The 18,960-nt window shown below is 31.1% G+C and overlaps 1 protein-coding gene across 1 annotated transcript; it reads right to left on the bottom strand.

The window, feature by feature from the left end:
• Positions 1 to 3,790: 3,790 nt before the first annotated feature.
• On the bottom strand, positions 3,791 to 18,736 carry LOC105626823 (small subunit processome component 20 homolog). Its single transcript, XM_012208117.1, has 9 exons — positions 18,692 to 18,736; positions 18,344 to 18,624; positions 12,864 to 18,023; positions 12,498 to 12,753; positions 10,421 to 12,104; positions 9,905 to 10,338; positions 9,555 to 9,824; positions 9,291 to 9,416; positions 3,791 to 3,907 (listed from the first exon to the last, which is right to left on the bottom strand). The coding sequence occupies exons 1-9, from the start codon at positions 18,734 to 18,736 to the stop codon at positions 3,791 to 3,793; spliced, it is 8,373 nt and encodes a 2,790-aa protein (XP_012063507.1).
• Between the last annotated feature and the right edge of the window lie 224 nt (positions 18,737 to 18,960).

The following is an 18,960-nucleotide window of genomic DNA, read 5'->3' as shown; positions in this document are numbered from 1 at the left end:
AATGCGAATAATATATATATATATATATATATATATATATATATATATATATATAAGAATATATAAGAATATATAAGAATATAATACAAATAGTTAATAGTTTTACGGACTGGGAAATTTTGTCAGCAAATCAGAGATGCCAGAAATGATTGATCAATATTGATTCGAAATTGATCGATCATCATTTCTGGCTTAATGTGGATACATGCTAATTTAAACATGCTAATTTCTAATCGAATTAATGATTAGCAGTTTGTAAGTTGCTGTCTAGGAATGTTTAAATATAAAGTCGCCTATTAGATTGTTAATATGAGATAACGGGGGTTTCTGCTAAACTAATAAGAGCATATATTTGGTTCTATTATGAACTTTTTACTCATAGGCTGACTTTCACAAATCTTTTTTTGCAACTACATGCATGATCTAAGAATTTTTTATAAACAGGTTTCATCTTAAGGTATTCCATGAGCGGAAATTTGCAGCGGAACGGAACAGCACAACCAATTACAATTCTGCAGTCTCTGTTTTCTTTTCTGCGATTGTGATTGGTCTCTCTGTTTAATAGAAAATTCATTATTAGATCATGCATGTAATCGTTGCAAAAAAAGATTTTGAAATTGGATATAGTTGTCAAATTTTAATTTTTAAATCTTGCTTTATTATATTAGGTGTAGTAAAAATAAATATTGGATAATATGCATGCAGTAATAGAGTAAGATGTGATAGAAAAATGTGATATAATGATTTGTTTATCTATAAAGATTAGATTTGGTGACCGTGAAACCGTAAGGTATATGTCCATATTCATAATCAAACCTTGCATTTAAGGCTTCTTTAAATTTATCTTTAGATACTCAACAGTCAATGAAATAATTCGTAGAGTATCTAAAGAAATTTAAGGAAGCCTTAAATATAAGGCTTGACTATGAATACGAGTAATAGACTCTTTTGAGTGAGAAATGAAATTGATATCGAATTGACATAGATTCGATGTCAATTCCATTATTATTTCTCACTGGGATAGTCGTAATAGAGAGAATATTCAGGATATTCGTAACTAATAATGAGAGCATCTAAACAATTCAATATCCTAAAGCATATTATCGAACGATATGTTAAGAATGACGATTCTATTATTGTTGAGATTTCTCACACACATATACACACACTACCATATGCACACATCGACAAATTATATAATTATTATGTACAACATTTAAATTTTTTGTTCCTATTTTTATGTAATATAACAAAAGCATGTATAAAAAGCTTATCTTCATTTGTTCCTTAGTTTTCTGTTATGAGATAACACATATATAAGAAAACCCTTCTCATAATAGGAATCCTTTTTTCGAATAATAAAAATCGGCACTTTTGATAAAAAAATTTCACATACAACAAAGTACAAGTATTATCGATTGCTAACTTTTGGCGATTAAATAATATATACTTAAATAATATATTTTCCATAAATTTGATGAAGATAAAAATTGAGTTATAAATTAAATAAATTACAAGCCTTTAAAAAAAGATATCTCATAATAGCCCACACAACACATGGACGTCCTTTGAACGTCCGCTGTATGTCCTCAAATATTCTGATTATGTTCTAATGATCTGAACGTCCATAGGACGTTCGAACGACGTCTTAAAAGCGTTTCGCTTTTAAGCTGCAGTAGGACGTCTATAAAACATCCGAAAGACATATTCGGAACTGAATCACAAAATTCAATATTATGTATGTTTAATATATTTCTGATATACATTATGAACATATACTTGAAATTTGAGTTTTGATATATTCTTTACATTAAATAAGACATTTTGAAGATGTCCTAAGGATATCTAGAGAAAATGTCTAGAGGACATCTGTTGTCCCGAGAATGTCTGCAATATATTGGGAGTACAAATTAGTTCGGTCCGTTTTTTTGTGTTCAAAAACTTTATTTCAAAACAAAATGAATGAACAGATCAATTAAAGTATTGCCCATCGCTGCCTACTACTTTTTCCCATCTCTCAGGCAATTTTCGAATTTCATCTCGAAAAAATGACTCGTCTTTGGAGGCAATCCAATTTTGGAGCCAATTTTCGATTTCTGCGAAAGAAGTGAACCGCTTGACTTGCTGCATCCTTTGGAACAACCAGTAATCAGAAGGAGCAATGTCCGGAGAATACGGCAGTAAAACATCTCATTTGAGTGTTTCCAAATATTTTTTACGACTTTAGCGACATGAGGCCGAGTGTTGTCATGAAGAAGAATAACTTTATCATGTCTTTGCTCGTATTCCGGCCGTTTTTCTCGCAATGCACGGCTCAAACGAATCAATTGTAGCCAATGCCGATCGCCCATAATAGAATTGCCAGGTTTCAGCAGCTCATAATAAACAAGATTCTTTTGATCCCACCAAATACAGAGCATCTTCGAACCATGAATATTCGGCTGTGTTGATGTTGAGGTTGATGGCAACGATTGACCGGGAAGTGGATATTCTACGACAACCCCAAGAAGAAAAAATATTACTTTAGTAGTATTTTTTCTTCTTGGGGTTGTCGTAGAATATCCACTTCTCATCTCCAGTCATAATCCAATGCAAAAAACCTTTTCTCTGTTGTCTTTGAATCAGCTGTTTGCAAATGAAAAATCGCCTTTCAATGTTTCTTGGTTTCAGTTCATAGCCTAATTTCCTTGTTTGAATCATTCCCATAGCTCTCAATCATACAGAAACGGCTTGTTGAGTTACCCCAATGATTCTGCAAGCTCCTTTTACGTTTGACTCTGATCTTCTTCGAGTAATGCCTCTAATTCTTTATCTTCGAATTTTTTTGGCTGTCCAGAGCGAGGCTTGTCTTCAACGCTGAAATCTCAATCCTTGAAACGTCGAAACCATTCCCTACATGGTTTATCAGTTGGAGCAGTGTCACCATAAACTTCGATGGACTTCAGGATGGATGCACTTTTCTTCCAATTAAAGCAGAAAATCAAAATCTCTCGCAAATGTTGATTAACACAAAATTTGACATTTCAAACACAGTAAAAATCAAGGTTTTTGTATAAAACTCAAAGCGATATAAACTGATATATTATTAGCAGGTATTTAATCTCTCTGAAACCGTCAAAATCAGCTGTCGTTATGAACCCTTCACAACTGGAGCTTTAGGGAAACGGACCGAACTAATTTGTACTCCCATTATAAGCGTTAAATTTTATCATAATTATTAATATCATTGTTGTTATTATTATTATTATTAATACTATTATTACTATTATCGTTATTATTGGGTCATCAATACAATCATAATTATAGTACAAAATATGTATATAAAATTAATTCAAGTAATTAATTGATTTTATTTTTATATATAATAATTATATAATTATTATATTATATATTAAATATAAATATATAATATTAATAAATGAAATTAGTAATTACATATAACAATACAGAACATTTTTCAAATGTATGTTAGCCTTCTTCAAAAACAGGATGAAGGATAGAAATGTATATTTTTCTTATTATATTTTAATCTCTTACATCGAATTTAGAGAGATCAGTTATAAGAGATATCAATTTTATCTTATATAATAATTTTATCGTATAAATCTTAATTTTTGAAATAATTTTCCGGCAATTCAGTTAATATAATTTCAATTTTTAAAATCATTTTTCATTTTCAATACAATTTTGCACTCAATGGAATCGATTCGATATCTATTCCATTATCATTTCTTATTGGGATATGTCCAAATAACATCCATAAAAAGTTCATTTTACGTCTATCGAAATCCTAACAATATTCATGAACGTCTAAGGCGGTACATTGTACGTCTAAAAAACGTCCACCAGACATTATCAGGGCATCTTTGGTACGTCGTCTGGACGTCGAACATCCTAGTAAGACGCCCTATGGATGTCCAAAGAATGTTGTGTGAGAGACGACTTTATGCATAAAACCCTATGCATAAAATATTGTATAAAAGACATATGCGTATTATCGAAACCTGTAATTAGAACAAGTAGATACATAAGATTACGCGAAATGCATGTTGCAATAGCACGGCAATTTCGAAAATTTTGTTAAATATATAGAATATTATGCACATATGATTTGAAACATTGTTTAAAATTTGAAATTCCCAATTCGTTAAAATTCATATAAAATTAAATAGACTATGTTTCGAGCCCTCAATCATTATTACCATCGTTATTATTGTATCAATGAAGTGCTTTTTTTTCTTAAAATCAAAGCGTGAATCATACAAATTGCACATAATTTAATGCTAATTTTTTTGACGATATGCTTAAACGGTAGGAGAAAACGAAGTATTAAATATTTGCTATATGCAATGTATGTACAACTGTCGCTCTTCAATTTTACGAATTCTTGTTAATAACGGAGAAGTAAATACTCTACCTTTCAGTTTAACTCTTAATTTAATGACTTACTGAGTTCACGAATCGAAGTTGTCTCGATTCTGTGTGTACAAGTATAGTAAATTGTGAACTTCTAAACTAACAAGCAACAGAATTTTCACAATTTATGCAAACACATATTATCTCTACCCTGAGTTATTTTAACACAATTCAAAAACGTGCACCTGTGCTTATCGTTTGTTTTTTTAATGTTGTATATTTAATATGTACATACAGTTTTGCTGTTACTATATATATTTTATGTTTCTATGCATTTTTATTCATTTTGGTATTGTATAAAAAATACCATTCTGAAGGAAAGCAAAATAAATTCTTTATAGAATCTTCTTCGTAAGATTAAACGAAATAAGAAATATATTTAGATTTTCCATGACAATAATAATATTGAAGAAAAGATTATAGAGAACGATGTGAAGCGTACAATAATTTATGCGATTTTTATTACATAAACATTATGCCTACTTTTTATTTTTTTTAATTGCACTTTTTTACAACGTGTTTTTTACTCTTGTTTGCTTTTGCATAAATATGAATATGCATCTTCTGCATATCTCAAATTCAAAAAAGTATAATTAACGGATTATCTATAGAATGTTATAGGTTTTTGATCAACATGCGCAGTACACAAAATACGTTCGAAAACACAAAATACTTTTATTTACAGCCATCAGATTAATTATAAGAATTGAAAACTTTACATATATTCTGTAACAAATTGATATAGTAAATCTTCCTTAATAATGGATCTTTCTCTCTTTACAATATATCAATCAACATTGAGACATACTTATTTTCTATGGATATATATATTTAATATTAAATTAAAAAAACAGTATTAAATATTAATTATAAATGTACACACCAGATACTTATAATATTTGATATATTTGTTGACAATATATATGTATATCTATTATAAATATATTAATGTAGTATGGGTAATCTATTGTTTATAAAACTTCGGAATATTCGGTTCTGATTAATGTGATTGTAAATATAAATATTTTAAGTTTTGGAAATGTATCCAGTACGACAACGAAAAAACTATATTCTTTTTGCTGTGCAAATAGTTGATAGATAGTTATATTTTTTTTAATTTAGGTCACAAGGAATGTATATTTATGCTTGTAAAAGAAAAACAAGAATAAAAAACATATAAAAAACATAATTAAAAAATAAGCAGACGTAATGTCTACATAATAAAAATTGCATAAATCATTTTTATTATTTTAATTCATGCGGTCTTTATTTTACGCATTATTTTTAAATTGATATTATCAAAGAGATTTTGTAAACTTTCTCTAACAAAGCAATTTCTTTCTCGGTTAAAAACAAAAATAGATACAAGATTAAAATAGGTATATGTACAATAATTGATTTTGTGTGTGTGTGTGTGTGTGTGTGTGTGTGTGTACATATCACAATCAATTATAATAAAAATTCGAATAGTGCAGAAAAAAAGAGAAAAGGAAATCAAATGCATAGATTGATTTTATTTTCTTCAATCATTCCTTAATGGAAAAAAAATTACTGAAATTAAAATTGATATAATGAAATCATTGAAATGAGAAAAGAATTATATTATTGAAAAGATTTTAGGATAAATAATACTTTTTTTAAATATTTTTTTTAATATTGAAAAATACTATAAATTTTAATGAAAATTAATGAAGAGTAATGAAAAATAATGAAAATTAATATAAATATTTATATTAATTTAATATTTATACTAATTTATTCAGAAATATTCGATACTAAAATACCATAAATTTTAAAGATAATTATTGAAAAAAAGATAAAAATTTAAGTAATGCAAAACATATAATACTTTTATAGTTTATTGTACACTAAAATATGTTAAAATATGTTAAAATACTATAAATTCTAAGAAAAATTAATGAAAACATGTAAAAAGTAATAAAATAGGAATGAATTATACAATATTTTTACATTTATTAATGAAAGTTATCAAAAATAGAAATAGGTTAGAATTAAAATGTTGGAATTAATAATTGAAAATATAAAAATTATATTGACTACGAGCCAGTTAACATTAATAACATTTAATCTCATTCCTATAGAGTATATAGCAAAAATGCAAAGGTTTCAAAAAGTTTATTTTTTAATATAAAAAATAAATATTTCGGATTTCTAATATTTTTTTCATAGTAGTAGACAGTACAAAATTTTTGCTGATATAGTTCGTTTACTTTAAACATAATAAATAATACTTAATAAATTAAGTTTTTGATAGGTGCGACCAGGGTTAGGAACGTATCATACCTGTGTATATATAGATACGTAATACTAAAGTATGATACTACTTCACTTTCATATGTTTATGCATAATACGGCATATAACCTCATTTTTTAATCCGATGATCTTATTTAGATGTTTTGAACTGGCAAACAAATTTACATTTTACTGCGATATCAACAATTTAAAATATGACAATATATAATTATGAAAATTAATTAAAAATTAAGGCATAATCAGATTAGATGTACTGATACTTTCAAATTAAATCCATGCGATAAGAGCAAAAATTACAACGAATTACTAATATTATTGTATACCAAATTTATGTATATACTGCACTTACATTTTCAATATTATTTCCTTTCCGTTTTGCAAACTACATTTTTAATAAAATTGAAAAGTTTTTAGAGTTATTTCCAATCAGCAATATATTTCAAAATTTCAAAAATCTAAAAATATTGTTTTTTTAGCCAATAAGATTAATAAATTAGAGATTAAGATTATGTTAAAGATTATGTTAAAGTATCATACAAGTTTGATACATATTCTACATATGATATGCATTCATACGCATCATACATACTAAACTTCCAGAAGAATGTGTATCAAACCCAACCCTGAGTGCGGATACCGGAGTTATCCTATTAAAATCCTATTAAAATAACATGTTCTGTACGTTACATAGTAGAATTTAAAAATGTAGATACGTATCGAATGCTCCTATGTTAAGAATATGTATGGTCCATTTCAATGTAAAACATTGAAAACGATCAATATGATTGGAACGCTAATGATGCTCTCATTTTTTCTTCTTTGAACAATAAGTCTTTTTCAAGCGAACTGTTGTGAGTCAGAAATTAAAAAAAGCAATAGATATTATAATCTTATAAGCCACAGTGCGGTAACAGAGCAAAGAAACGTGTAATATCGCCAGTATCAGATAACGTTATCCAAATTGATAAGAAGTATAGAATATTATTATTTTTATATGCAAATCTGCAACAATTATTGTAACATTATTATTTTAATTTATTCTAATATTGAGAATGACTCGATCGGCATCGAAATGTTTGTACTTCTTATATGGTTTGAGTATTAAATATTATTAATGTTAACTGGCTTGTAATCTTTCTTAATTTTTATATTTGATTTATTCGAATTGAGCTATTCTATCATCAATTTATATAATAATTGAAAGATTGTAATGAAATTTGTTAAAAAAGTAAGATTTAATGAAATCACTTAACAAGGTAATGAAAAGCGTTGAATTAATTTTTTTAGGAGTATCATTAAATGATGTCGGTTCTCGTATGTAAAATTAGGTGTGTCTTTTTTGAAGAATTCTGAACTAGTTTTAAACGATTGCAATAAATTAGAGTGCAACAAACTATATTTGTTTCACTTCAATTTATTGCACTAGTGTACACCAATTCAGAACTTGGGGGGGGGGGGGGGTGGAAAAATCTAGATCTATTTAATCGTGCTCTCTATATAATCAGGTCTATATAACTGAAGCTCAGATTATCTGCAGACACATTAAATTTACATTTGCACATGGTTTTCGCATGTATTCTAGTACATGCATTATATTTTTATACCAATGTGAAGCTAAATATAATAATATTTGTAACACAATTTTGAATTTTGTATTAAATTATTTATAAAATATTAACGAATAGTAATGAAATCTTAATGAAATTTTAATGAATTTTAATAAAATCTTAATGAAATAATATTGAAAATGGGTCAATTGATATTATAGATTTTAATATGAAATTCAATGAATAATATTTCATCATTATTCATTATAATTCGGGAAAAATTTTTATCGATGTTTTGCATATCTTAAAAGGAAAAGAATCTTCTGTTTAGTACATATATTTTTATTATGCAATATTTAAGTTCTAGACTAGGCGTCAAAAACATAGCAATAGTATAGAAATAAACGAATATAATTGTCGCCTCCCGTTGCACAATGCTGCGAAAGAAATAAAAGACTAGTCAATCTGATCGCATATAGACTGTAGTAGTCTTCGATCTGCTTCAAAATTATAGCGTATATATAAACAAAATGAAAAATCTGAACGCTGATTAATAGGTTGTAAGACAATAGAATTCCAAATCGTCGGAAATTTATCATTATTAATCTTTTTTTGTATTCCTATATACATTAACATTTACATTCCCGAATTTTGGATTCCTTTATTAGTATCGCTATTGCCTCGCATTGTGTTTAGGGCAATAGATATACATATTATTTGTGTATAAATTTACAAAAAAAATTATGCTTTATAAAATTTATTTACAGTAATGTTTTTTAGGCTTTCACGAGTATTATTTTTAAAAATATCAGAAAGTTTGTGGATTATCGCCGTGTTTTTATTTACAAGTATTTGTATACTTTCACAAATTTTTATAGAAATAAATAGTTGATAAACTATTTAATTTATTTAATTTATACATATTATGTCGCTTGTATAAATACTTATTAATAACAATCATGTATACATAAATTGTTTATTTATATATCTAAATTACATTATATTTATACATTTTTTACATTACATTATATTTATAAATCATCTAATTCTACTTTCTTTTTACATTTTTTTGCTGTTTTGTTTCCTTTCAAACTGTCTAGCTTTCTTTTTTTAGCTTCTTTCTTCTTTTGTTGTTTAGCTAGTTTACGTTTAGCCGCTAGGTCAGGATCAGTCACAAACTGATATAAAAAAATTAATATATATATATATATAAATTTTCTGAACATTTATATCAACAAAGTTTGACAAGTTTATAAATTTGAATATTCTGTAGTATAAAAATTAACAAAAATGTAAAATGATAAAAATAAATTTACCTGTTGCGCACGAACTTTTCTTCTTTCTGCTTTCTTAATGTCTAACTTTTGTTGTACTCGATTTAGTAACTTGATGTATTCTTCATTTCCTATGGACTTTTTAATAATAGTAGCTACTTCTTTTGCAAGCTGACGTAATTCAGCATTCGTTTCTTCTGTCGTAGTCATCTCCCGTACCAATGGAGACATAATATTAAAAAGTATCGCATTCAGATACTCAATAGGTACTGTAGTTATTATACCCGCAATGAACTTAAACATTGCAGTTCTCTGAAAATATATCATTTGCGTGGTTTATTTTTTGATATGACAATTTCGGATTCATAATACGTTCTTATAACTTTTCTTACCACTGATGTTGATTTGGGAGCTTGCGTTATTTCTATATTAACAACTTTTCTCAATCTCCTGATAAGCCAAAGAAAAGATAAGTTATTGCTATTTTTCGCTTTATTTCCATCATCTTTCTCGTTATTTTTCGCAATAGTTCCTGTAATTGATTTCAATATTTTTGCGATAAAGATTAGATTTTTCACAACTTGATCTGCTAATTGTTCAAATGTCATGTCCGGATAAAGTTGAGCCACTAAATCCAGAATTAAACTCTTTACAGTTTCAACAGGCTTCGAATACATATAACCTTCGTATATTTTATCATTATCTGGGTTATTTATAAGTTCAACGATTTTATCAACATCAAGAGTAGTCAAAATAAAACCGATCATTTGTGCTGCTGCTAATCGAACCCATAAATGTGGATGTGCCAACAAAGATTGACTATATTCTGAAATAAAATATAAAGACATAAAGAATATTTATTGGAAAAAAAAAAAGATTTTGCAATGTTTTAACAAAAATTGACTTACCAGCAAAAGAGTTAATGAAATCTTTGTACTTTTCATCCGTAAGGAAAGATGTATAATGTGATATCTTTAATAGCAGTTGTAATACTTGAATTAAATGATGATCTTTTGTTCTTTCTTCCTTTAAATTGGAATCTTTCTGTAAGTTTGTCGTATTATCTAATTCCATGTATTTTCCGAATTCGGCATTGTCAGAATTTGAGATATTTGTGTGAAATTGTTTTAATAACAATGGTAAAACTTGAAGCAATCGCGAATCGAAATCGTTTTTCTCAACATTTACGAATATGCCGCATAATTGTGCCGCTAATGTCCGGTATCTTATGGAATCACTTAGCCACTGAAGGGGCCACTTGTCAAATAACTTATTTCTATCATTATAGGATATCCGCATAAGCAATTCCTTTATACATTTTGCACAAAGTTTGCGGCAGGTTGGGTCGTCATCATCTATTAATCTTGCACCGGTCATTACAAATATGATTTCTGATCTTACAGTTAGGGTCTTCAACGGGAATCCCGTAACGATAGTATGAATCATTTCTAATGCGCTCAGCCGACCCGGTTGCATTTCGTAATTCAACTGAGTGAGATAGAAATATATATGTTTGTCCAAATGCTTGCCAAGTGGATAACCCATGAGGTAAGAATAGAACACAGAACGTGATTGCAATTTAACGTGCTCTAACTCCGAGGTAATACTCAGCATGGCTACTTTCTCCATGACAGTATGCATCTCTGGAATAATCATTTTTCGATGTATTATAGCTTTGAGTAAGGTAAACGCGGTAGCATGCTTATCGCTGTCGTGTAAATCTTGCTCCGCGTATAAAATAAGAATCTTCAGCTGATCGGCATTAATGCTGAAGTATTTCACATCACGAACGACCACAGACATACATTTGAATGTGGCCATTACAAGATCGAAGTTATCTCCTTTACTTAATCCAGCAGCAGCGTACTTATGCAAAATGACGAACATGGAATCGCAGATATCTGATATCGATGCGTGCATCGATTCTAAGTCCATTTTTAGCATCCAATTTAAGCACTGTAATGCTACAGTGCATAGCTTGATATGATGAGACTTTAAACAATTACTTAAAACTGACACAAATGGTTCTAGGTAACGTTTGTATTCCATTCCGGAGACTTTGTCTTGTTTCAACAATATATGATACAATTTTAGACCGAATTCTGTCATTATATGAACGTTGGCGTCTTTGGTAGTTTTTGCAGTAACTTTAATACCCATCCTGTTTTTGGGTTCCAATGGTATAAGAAAATAATTCGATTGTTGCATCAAAGTTTTCGTTTCTATTCTTCGCTCATCTTCCGCGAGCTTTTTACTTTCTTTTTCAGGTATAAGGCCTGGTATGCTTTCCGAAATAATACCGTAAAGAAATATGAGCATTTGTTCCAAGGGGATATAAGCATTGTCCGCCAATCCCAGAGTTACGTTTCGGAGACATTCCACAATCTTATGTATCGTTTTATGCGAGTGCGTTTTTATTAACACTTCTTTCAATGGCAAAATTAGGTCTAATAAACAAGATTCTGTTATAAACTCCGCTAAGATATGAAAAATATCAAAACTCTTAGTACTCTTTGCCTCCGATACATTTTTAATAATACCCGCTATTTCCTTTTCTTCCGCGGTTAATCCAAATAAATCAATTTTGCACACCTGAAGATAATTATTGGAAGATATACAAAGTGTTTAATGTTTAATCAAATTGTATCAGTATATTAATTTTTATCATAAGAATACATTATATGTATAAACATTATATGTATAAACATAGGTTCTGTCAATATATTCTTTCAAGGTTCCAGACTTAAAAAATGTTTCTAATATTCAAATAAATTGTCGAGAATGCAGATATTATTTAAGATTGCTTGAATAATAGCAAAAAAAAAAAAAGAATTAGAATTAAATATCAAGTAATACGATGTATACTGGGGATACACGATATTAAATAATACAAATTATATTATATCAATAATTTTTGTAATACATTAATAAAATATAAAGTATGGTCAAATTTGTATGGTCAAATATTTCAGAAATAATACTTACAGACAAAATGCTTTGTAAATTATTATTAATATCCATTTTCTGGTAATAAGGCTTCAGCACAAGTAAAACAGCCTGTACTGTATACGCGAGAACGTGCACTTGAAAACCTTTCGTTAACAATGTATTAAGTTCTTTCAAAAGATAATGAAGATATTTCGGTCCTAAAGTTATCATAATTTTCTGTAGTGTCTCGCGAGTCACACGTCGAACCGATTCCATACGTGATTTGAGGAATGTACATAGTCTCATAAAAATTCTAAAAAAATGCATTATAAATTGAAAAAATTATATGTTACATAAACGAAATATAATCTTCGAACATATAAAAGAATGCAAAATATCTTTATGATGCTATCGCGTACTTACCCTGACAGATTTGCATCCAGAAGGTTCTCAGGCATTTTTTGTAGTAACTTAACAAGCGCGAGAGCAATAGGAACTCTCAGTAAATCATCCTCCTCCGTCTCAGAAGCGAACTTCTTCTTGTTGATTTTATGATTACTCTCTTGCCGAGTTCTCCCCACAATGGATCGATGCAGTTGAGGCAACAAGCCGTTCGATATACTAAACACTACTTTCTTCGCACCGTATTGAGAAAGTAGTGTTTGCCTTTCAATTACTAAGTCTTCCGTTATCGCTTCTTTATCCTTCTCTATTATTTCTTCAATATTTTCAATGTTGTCATCATTTAATGCTTCCTCTAATTTTTCTTCATTTTCTTCTTCCGTGTTTTCAAGATTCTCATTTTCTTTGATCGTTTTATTAGTTTCTTTCTTTTCAATGATAAAAGCAACGTTATCTTTGATTCCTATCGCTTTGGTAATTTGCGTAATTTTTTCTGCTGGTACTTTGTACTTTGAAAGATCGTAATGGAAAGAATCTAATATTATTACTACTATCCTAACGACTTGCTTCTGGAACTCTGTGGAACTCCTTAATTTGCCTAAATAATACTTTAAAATAATTTCATAGTGGTGCCACGGTAATAGTCTGCACACTATTCCGACAGTCTCGATAGTGGCATCAATGAGACTGTTTTTATGAATAAAAGTCTCATTACATAAATACAATGAGCAGAGGGGAAGAATGAATTGCGTCAACGTTTTAGGACTAAATGGCTTCCGCAATGTCTTAGCGAGTGTGCAGAATTTTAGTAAGGCGCGAGCCCTTCTGTAGAGTTGCAGATGTTGCATGTTCTCGAAGAAATCGACTTCGGGATCGGCTCGATTAGCAAGTAAGGACAAGTCTCGTAAAACGGGATGCACGTCCGCGCATTCCAGAGTCATATGTCCTAAAAACGCTATTGATTGAAGGCGAACAGCTTCGTTCTTGCTTGTAATACCCTTCCTCGTAAGTGTCAAGATAGTGTCGTCCATTAAGAAACGCCTGTTCAGAATATTATTCTGATGTTCTCTTGCCAATTTCGCCCCGACAAGCTTTAGGCACTGGCCGGAGCAATCTCGCATCGCCAAATCCGATTCAGTTTTCAAAAAGTAAAAACAATTGTGTATTACAGTCACGCCAAATTCCAGTGTGATCGCGTTCTTCTCAATCCTATCGCTGATCAATTCAAAAGCGTCCAGTCTCTTTTGGAAGTTCGGTTGATCGACCCATCTGTGATCCCATGCATTAAGCTCAATTAGAACTTCGCAATCCTGGATCATTTCCTCACGACGGCCTTCCATAGATCTCTCAGCAACGGTTCGGTACAGCTGCAGAAGAGTCTTGCGAGCAGGTACGTCCGATACGAGGCTAATCAACGGCGCAATGGAACGCAGGTGAATCTCCGGCTTATTTACAATTTTTATGAGGTTCGTGATGGTCATCAATAGTCCTATAACGGTTTCCTCATTATTACTAGATGCAGCCTTTTTGATTAACACAGGTATTATCAATTTCAATACCGTATCGCACGTCTCGGCATCCGTGACAAATTCGGAGATTCGCGATAGTATAGTCAGTTCGATCTTATTTATATTCTTATTAGACCTTTTAAGTCTATCTCTGATAAATTCCAGAACGTGAGGAACGTGCGGCAAAAGTATAGCGGAGCCGTAATTGACCTCGTTTGAAAGTATCTTCTTTTCCACTTCGAGCATATTAATGAGTATCGGAGTTAATGGTAGAAACTGCGCGTCCACCTGCATCGCATCTTCGTTGGATTTTTCGTAATCCTGCAGCGTTAGCATCTTCTCGATCATCTCCAGAATGGCATTGATGACAGATTGGTGTGTCTTGGGATTCGACAAGAGTTGCATGATGTAAGGGAGAGGAGTAATTGACTTGTTGTCCTTTTGATACTTGACAAATAACGGATAGTATCGCGAATTCTGGCTCCATGCCATAAACAGCTTCAGCAAAACCGTAGGACTGTGTATACCCTCGATAGGTAATTTCTGCAATAAGGGAAATATCGCGACGTGATAGACTGTGTCTATCTCGTGTCGTTTCCAATCATAGTTCTCAAAGTGTGTAAAGAATCTGGCCAGTATACCGACGCAACTTGTCCTCACATTCTTGATCATTGACAAATATCCCGGATAAACCTCCCCCGATCTCCGCAGAATTCCATTCACTTCAGCCAAGATGCAGATTAGTATCCTGAGCAAACAAGGCAGTAACTTCTTCGACATTTTCCCGCCAAATTGTTCTATTACTATCGCCAATAGATTCACGGCACTCTGCATACGTTTAGGTGGCATGACGTTATTCAGATCGATAGTATCGATGATGTTCTCAGCATATTTCTTCAAATCGAATGCTTCATCCTTTTCCAGATATATATATGACTTGAAAGGTCTGAATGCCATTTTTACGAATATGATCATCTCGTCTTCCTGTGCACCGCCTAGAAAGCGCAATATTATTTTTCTCCGTGCAAATCCACCGGTTTTTCCACCAGTCCTCATGCCGGTCTTCATAATCATTTTGGCGTAAATAATTCTCATTATAATCGGCATGAGATTTTCGCGATGTTCTTCTTCTATCATATTGCTCTCTCGATCCAGTTTGAAACGCGTGAGTTCACTCTTATAATTCTTCTCATTTATTAAACCATACAAGGACTCCTTGTATGGCAAAAGGTATTTGTACTTGTATGCAAAGAGACAATTCAGAGCGGCTCTCTGTATGTCGAGGTTTCTCGAAGAAATCAAGTCCAGATAGATCTGATGCATCTCCGATTCTCTATGCATCATTTTCGGATTCTGCACTTTATCGAATATCTCCATTTGAGCGAGTAAAAGTTTCACCTTGTAATTTCTTTTCATCACATCCGCTTGCGCAACTTGTATGATCTCATCACGCTCTTTATCACTTTCGTCTATATCATTATCCGTGTCGATTAATTCCTTGCGTTTTTCAATATCGCAATATTTGCCCTCGTCGGAATTAGATCTAAAAAAATTTGCATTTACGAAATCAATGAATAATCCAGTTAAATCTCTATTTTTCGTTTCGGCGTAATGTGAGAAATGTGTCATACATTTCCAGAGGAGGATCTTATAATTTTCGAAATCAGGCTTATCGTGTTTTTCTATCAACATCTCCAACGATGAAATCACATAGCAATCAAACGACGGTTTCCGTTCAATCTTCTGTACATTGTTACATGTTAACTCGGACAGAAATATTGGCCAGAACTGTGGACATTCCTTGTTGCCATAACTAGCTATGATTATACTCACAGGTTGCCAAAGCAAAGAAAAATTGATATACAAATTGCCCATCAAGCAACGTAACGGAAATTCATAATACTTAGGATTTAGATTAACTATCGCATGACTCTGAAATCCTAAAGCTTGCAAATGCAATAACTTGCTGCGATAGTTTTGTATCGTCACGGATTCACATTCCACTAAATATACAAGCTCCATAGCACTTTTTCCATCAGATATCTGAAGAGGTTCACTAGGCTTTTTCAGATCTTCGATTTTAGAAAATAAGGAATATAAGTGTGCCACGATCATTCGAACATTGCTATAAGGTGAACTAAATTTCTTCTCTATTTTGTCGTTTAATTTGTTAAACGATGCTAAATTTATATAATCTGAGTGATGCTGCGACGCAGCAAAATACGTCATACAGAGATCTATCCCATTTAAAATATATGTATTGTCATAATGTTTGTTAATTAAATCAACTATTTTTATATCAGATTTTACCAAAAATTCATGGAGATTGCTTGACTCTGACACATGGATTAACGATTCCAGCGTTAATAAAAATACAAAAGCAGTTTTATTAATATCCGCAGTGTCATTTACGTCACCATGATTCAATATCTTTTCATATAAAAACAACAAGCCATTTTTCAACATATTCATAAGTTCCTCATGCAACGGCTTCAGATGTGGTAAAATTACCAAAATTCTCAGTGCGTCAAGCGAAACAGTATCAGTAGATAATGTTTTCAATTCTAGTAAGAGATAATCAATTTCAATGTTTCGTATATCTAAAATGTATTTTCTCCATTTGTCCAAAGTTATACCACTGAGACAGGGTGATGCTTTCATGAGAATTACTTTAGCAAGCAGAAGCAGTAGTTTATTGTCAAATCCAATAGATATGCTGCGCTGCATTACGTAAGGCAATACCAAAACTTCGAACGAAGAGTAGTGTATTAAATTTTCAACAGAGGAGTATAATAATTCCATGTTATTCACTGTCATAATTTTTAGTACTAATTGACTCGAGTTCTCCTGCATTAATTTGACATTGGATGCCAAGAGAATAGCTACAGATACATTAATAACTTCTTGCAAAATATTATTGTCTTCACTCAATCTGTCCATCATGATGATGAACCTTTTTGTCACAGATACAGCGTCAATTAAGAATCTTCCATTTTTACAGCTGATAATACCATGTATAAGACGCAGGAATAGAACTAAAATGTGTTTCTTCTCAGAGAATTTTAACAACTGCTTTGACTTTTCGACAAACGTGTCTATTATTTTTAGTATAACATTCCACATAATATTGCATTTTTGTGGATGTATGTTTTGCAATATGCACATTATAATTTCTCGTAATACTTCGTAAGTAAGCGTCTTATCAATGGTCTCGTCTTGCAGAGCATTGAAATAAAGCAGTAACATCTCTTCGCCGCAGGAATGGAATTGCCCTGGAGTACCAGATATAACTTCAAACAATAACTTTGCACAACCCGATACTCCATTTTCCTTGACATTTTTATTTCTATCCTCCAAAATATGTAATACCAGTTTCAGAAAAGAATCTTTATCCTTGATCTTGCGAACTACAAATGCAAAACTTTCAGCAGCAAACCTGTTTATATAAACTGGCTGTGTGTCAGCTAACAATGGTAGCAACAGAGGCATCACAGTTTTTATATTTCTTGTCAAATATCGCCATAGAAATTTAAACAAGTATGCCAAAGTGGTAAATGTATATTCTATCTGTTCAACGTCTTTCGTTTGCAGTAAGCAGATTATTTCGGATAGAAATTCTGGGAAATAATTGTAAAACTCTTTCTGAAGATCTCTCGTTACAGCAATTATTAATCTGAGAAACAGAGAATAGAAATAATAACAAAAAAATCTTTTCATGCATTTATCCATATGTATCTAAGTCTGTTCTTTTTAACTAAGGACCTGTTACAGTTTTTGAAACAAGGTGAAAATTACAAAAGTGAGTATATTTATTAAAATATTTATAACTTCACTCAATATTCAGTAAACTTTTATAATTTTTATCTAATTTCAATCATAAGGAGCCTGAACTTTTCTTCAGCTTTTCTATTTTTTTTTCTCTGAAGAGAAAAGGAGGAAAAATAAATTGTACAAGAAATTCAGCTAAAAGAACAGACCTTCAGTGTTACTTACTCCAGGATCGGTTGTAGGAACAAAGGATCTCGTTTTCTCAGATACAACATAAGCGTATCGATCACATGCTGCTTCTTGTGAAGCAATTGGGGCAACGTGATGATGTCTTGCACTTCCTTTCTGAAGGCGGTATAACCATCCGTTAGATTGAGTACGTTCCATTTCAGTAGTGTCTCGTGAAAATAGGTCTCGATCTCCTCGGTCTCGTCTTCATTCCGATGTGTTACACGATGAAAGACATCGACGTCGATTTCTGTTATCCTCTCGGAAAATGGCTTGAACTGCGGAAAAAAATCTGGTTCCAGAGCCACATGCGAATAACTTAACCTCCTTGTTGACTTTACTCACCCGAAAGACGTTCACGTCTTTATGACGGATTGGCTTATTCTTCATTCTAATGGATTGTCTTGATGCACGTAAATCGAATCAATTATTTATTTATTTCATCTAAATTAAGAATTATATCAAAGAAGTCAAATTAAAGTTTTGTATCTACATTTCCTATTACATCACGATCCATGCAAATCAAACTTCAAAGAGAATACTAGCGCCTCCATGTACATAAAGTGTAACTGGAATTACCCACAAATGTACCCACAAATATTTTCGGCTGATAA

The sequence above is a fragment of the Atta cephalotes genome (assembly GCF_000143395.1).
Source record: "Atta cephalotes unplaced genomic scaffold scaffold00006, whole genome shotgun sequence".
In the NCBI taxonomy this organism is placed as follows: Eukaryota; Metazoa; Arthropoda; class Insecta; order Hymenoptera; family Formicidae; genus Atta; species Atta cephalotes.
The sequence above is the reverse complement of the archived record's forward strand: the minus strand, read 5'-3'. Positions and strand labels throughout refer to the sequence as shown.

Coding starts and splice junctions, on each gene's coding strand:
- LOC105626823 (XM_012208117.1), bottom strand. CDS start 18,736: ATGAAGAATAAGCCAATCCGTCATAAAGACGTGAACGTCTTTCGG. Junction 18,625..18,691: donor AAGACGTGAACGTCTTTCGG/GTGAGTAAAGTC, acceptor TTTTTTCCGCAG/TTCAAGCCATTTTCCGAGAG. Junction 12,105..12,497: donor ATTTACAAAGCATTTTGTCT/GTAAGTATTATT, acceptor AATTATCTTCAG/GTGTGCAAAATTGATTTATT.